This window comes from Dendropsophus ebraccatus, chromosome 12 (assembly GCF_027789765.1).
Source record: "Dendropsophus ebraccatus isolate aDenEbr1 chromosome 12, aDenEbr1.pat, whole genome shotgun sequence".
In the NCBI taxonomy this organism is placed as follows: domain Eukaryota; kingdom Metazoa; phylum Chordata; class Amphibia; order Anura; family Hylidae; genus Dendropsophus; species Dendropsophus ebraccatus.
The window spans coordinates 78,128,339-78,131,697 of record NC_091465.1 but is presented as its reverse complement, the minus strand read 5'-3'; the positions used below and the strand labels follow the sequence as shown (position 1 = coordinate 78,131,697).

At 45.3% G+C, this 3,359-nt stretch overlaps 1 protein-coding gene across 1 annotated transcript; it reads right to left on the bottom strand.

Annotated features, from left to right (window-relative positions):
• Positions 1 to 1,534: 1,534 nt before the first annotated feature.
• On the bottom strand, positions 1,535 to 3,359 carry LOC138769439 (protein BTG3-like). The gene is made up of 3 exons (XM_069947925.1): positions 3,067 to 3,359; positions 2,424 to 2,561; positions 1,535 to 2,294 (listed from the first exon to the last, which is right to left on the bottom strand). Exons 1-3 carry the CDS (start codon positions 3,306 to 3,308, stop codon positions 1,934 to 1,936), a joined length of 741 nt encoding a protein of 246 aa, XP_069804026.1. The 5' UTR covers positions 3,309 to 3,359; the 3' UTR covers positions 1,535 to 1,933.

Sequence of the window (3,359 nt, the reverse complement as noted above, 5' to 3'; positions counted from 1 at the left end):
TATCTGCTGTATGTACAGCAGGAAGTGGTATATTCTTTCCAGTCTTGCCAGTGTTCTGTTGCCACCTCTGTCCATGTCAGAAAACATCTCCTGGTCTGCACAGTTCCCGACATGGACAGAGGTGGCAACAGAACACTGTCAAGACTGGAAAGAATTCACCACTTCCAGCGGGACCCGCCGCTGGAACCGGGGAGGTGAGTGGACGTCTTTTCCCTCGGCCACCTCCTCCCTGGTCCCAGCAAAAAAAGTGCCCCCCCGCTGGAGTACCCCTTTAAGAATCTGTACAACTTTGATACGAGTTGGAGATCTCCCCTTCTGGAGTACCCCTTTAAAGTGCCCATGATGCTTTAGTTTTGTAGAATTTTACCATCATTAGGTACAAGAAAATACACACACCATATACCATTTAAAAGATTTATTCTCCAGTACAAGATAAGTTACACTGAAATTAGTCAGGGGACTATTAACAAGTGGGGGTCTTAATCTGAAGTCAACCAGGAGTGATCCTCAAAGACTACCAGCCAAGTCCTATAGTAAATGGTGGTGGTGGGGCGCATAACATCCACCTTCAAGGAACCTGCCACTTTTCCACCATACTGACCGATTCTGTAGTAACTAGATACTTGTACCTCCAAAGAAGCAGTGACCTCTTTGGGAAGAGCACAATTAACTGATAAAATATCCTATACCTGTTAGCTAGTAGGAGAATTGTGTTGTAAACCCATGTACCCTTTGCAGTCTTGCTACCTGCATAGGTCTACCAAGGCCCCATGCCCAGACCCTTTGCAGTTTTACTAAGTTGAACATAGATTATAGAACACTACCACAGTCTTGGGTCATTTCCGTATAACCACTGAGGGGTGGGTGTACTATTGGCTAAGTGCAGCTATGAAGACCCAAACTGGATTCACTCAGCCATATTTAAGATTTATATGGACAGAAACATGGCTGTGTGAATGCTCCCTTGGAACCAACATTTTGGAGCTGGTGGAAATGACCATGAATACCAGCTTACCCACCCAAGTTCCATATTCTGCACAAAATTCCAGAAGTGGTCTCCAGCCTGTTACATATAGACCCCACTCTTCATTTCTAGTGCTATGCTTATCGTAAGTACAAGTCAAGGGCTACATGGAGACTTGGCCATTACGCAGGTGCCAATAATTCAGGGTCATCTGCAAGTTGCTGTGACCCCAACTTACAGGGAATGTTTCTGGGATGGATTTCTGGCCATGCAGCCACATTCAATTTCCTTACTTACAATTCAACATGTGTCACAGCCAAAGTCCCTGTGTAGCCCCAACCGTAGGGTCTGTTTGATCATTTGTTTATGGCAGGTATAGTAGAGTCTAAAATATTAAAACTTATAAAAGTACTAAAATGCAAGTTAAGAGTCCATTCTAGAATAGACCGAGAACTAAACCCAACGATTCAAAACCAAAACAAGGTTTACCCCAAGGAGCAACTTTGATATGAAACCTTAGAACATGGGTATCCAGACTGCGGCCCTCCAGCTGTTGCAATTCTACATCTCCCATCATGCCTGGACAGCCAAATCCAAAGCTTTAGCTGTCTCGGCATTATGGGAATTGTGGTTTTGCAACAGCTGGAGGGCGGCAGTTTGGAGACCCATGCCTTAAAAGATCAAGCCAAGCTTAATTTGCCCCATGAAGCAACTGCTGATCTAATACAAAGACAGTCCCACCCAACAGCTATATGGGAAGGTCCTTAGTATGACTTGATGCCAACCTGTATGCAACCGCAAAGGTTTTGGCATCTCAGACCTCAACTTTAGGACATCAGAAGCTAGTCGTCTATACTAAGGGTGAATCATCTACATAAATTTCAAGTGCTCCATTATAAAATAGTCTCAAGTCAATCATTAGTGCTAAAATAGTAGAAAGCAGTACAGGGCTGTGCCAGGACCAGCGCACTACAAGAGCACGGCACTTTGGTCACTCCCATCCTCTACCAATACTTGAGTCTCTTGGGCAGCCCCCTCATCTACATCAGAGTCAGGATGGATTATTATTTCAGAGTCCAACAATTCGAGCACTGGAGTGCCGGAAGTAGAGGGGATTCCGATAGCCTCATCTGGTGCAAGGTCCTCCTCTTCTTTAGGGGTAGCTTTCTCTAAAGATGACTCGTCATCGGATGAGTTTTCAGAAGCCTCCCCAGATGAGGGTTCTGCAGAGGAATAGTCTGAAGTCGCCTTTTCTGGACAGTCAACAGGCTCTGTTACTGGAGTTTGTTCAAACGTGGCAATTGTGAAGTAATCTGTGTGTTCCCCAAACCTATGGAAGAATAAGATGACCAGACCCATAAATGTCACTCATTTGACTAATGTTGAGCAAGATTTCTGGACATTCAAGTTTTCCAAACATTTGACATGTAGCAATAAGTCTACATGGATTGGCTCTCACCTTCCACAGACTTCAAAGGGATCAATCCAGAGGGTCATCTCCTCCGGGAGGGGAAGTCTGGAGTATTCTATACCACATTTTGTAGAGGCCTGAAGCAAGGACTCATCAACATATTGCCAGTTATTAATGCGAATACACCTGAAAGGTCAAGATGATCTCAGCTCATAAGTGGAAACAAGAACATAGCTCAACTACGAAGAACTAGTTACAGAGCAGTAGACTAGACAGGTGGTGAGTAGAGATGAGCGAACCTCGAGCATGGTCGATCCGAACCCCAGCTTTCGGCATTTGATTAGCGGTGGCTGCTGAACTTGGATAAAGCCCTAAGGCTATGTGGAAATCATGGATATAGTCATTGGCTGTATCCATGTTTTCCAGACAACCTTAGAGCTTTATCCAAGTTCAGCAGCCCCAGCTAATCGAATGCCGAACGTTCGGGTTCGGATCGACTTGAGAACACAAACCGCTCATCTAGTGGTGAGCCATTCGAAAACTTAAAGGGGTTGTCAAGTTTAGAGAACCTTTGGGAATATGTCCTAACTTCTAGGTGGAACATTTACAGGGTATAACCTTCCTATAGGAGACCTTAAAGAACCTGGTCCACCTACTTGACCTGGTCTTTTGAGGTTGAAGTCAGCCATACCTGTAGGCTTGCCCCCTGGCCGGCTTGTCTGGGTACCAGTGTCCTTGGTAGCGGTCACACAGTAAGCATATGAGGTTCTTGCCCAGATCATCCAGCTGATCCTGCTTCAGAGTCTTCTTCAAACTCAGGATCTTCACAAGGAAGTTGACCGCAGCCTCGACTTCTAGACGCATGTCGAAAGTAGTTTGGAACCTGGACAGAGCAGAAGCCAAGATACCAAATACATCAGTCCTGGCCACCATGTCAAGATTAGCAGCCTTCCCATATCAGATACATACCATCCTGTAGCCTTA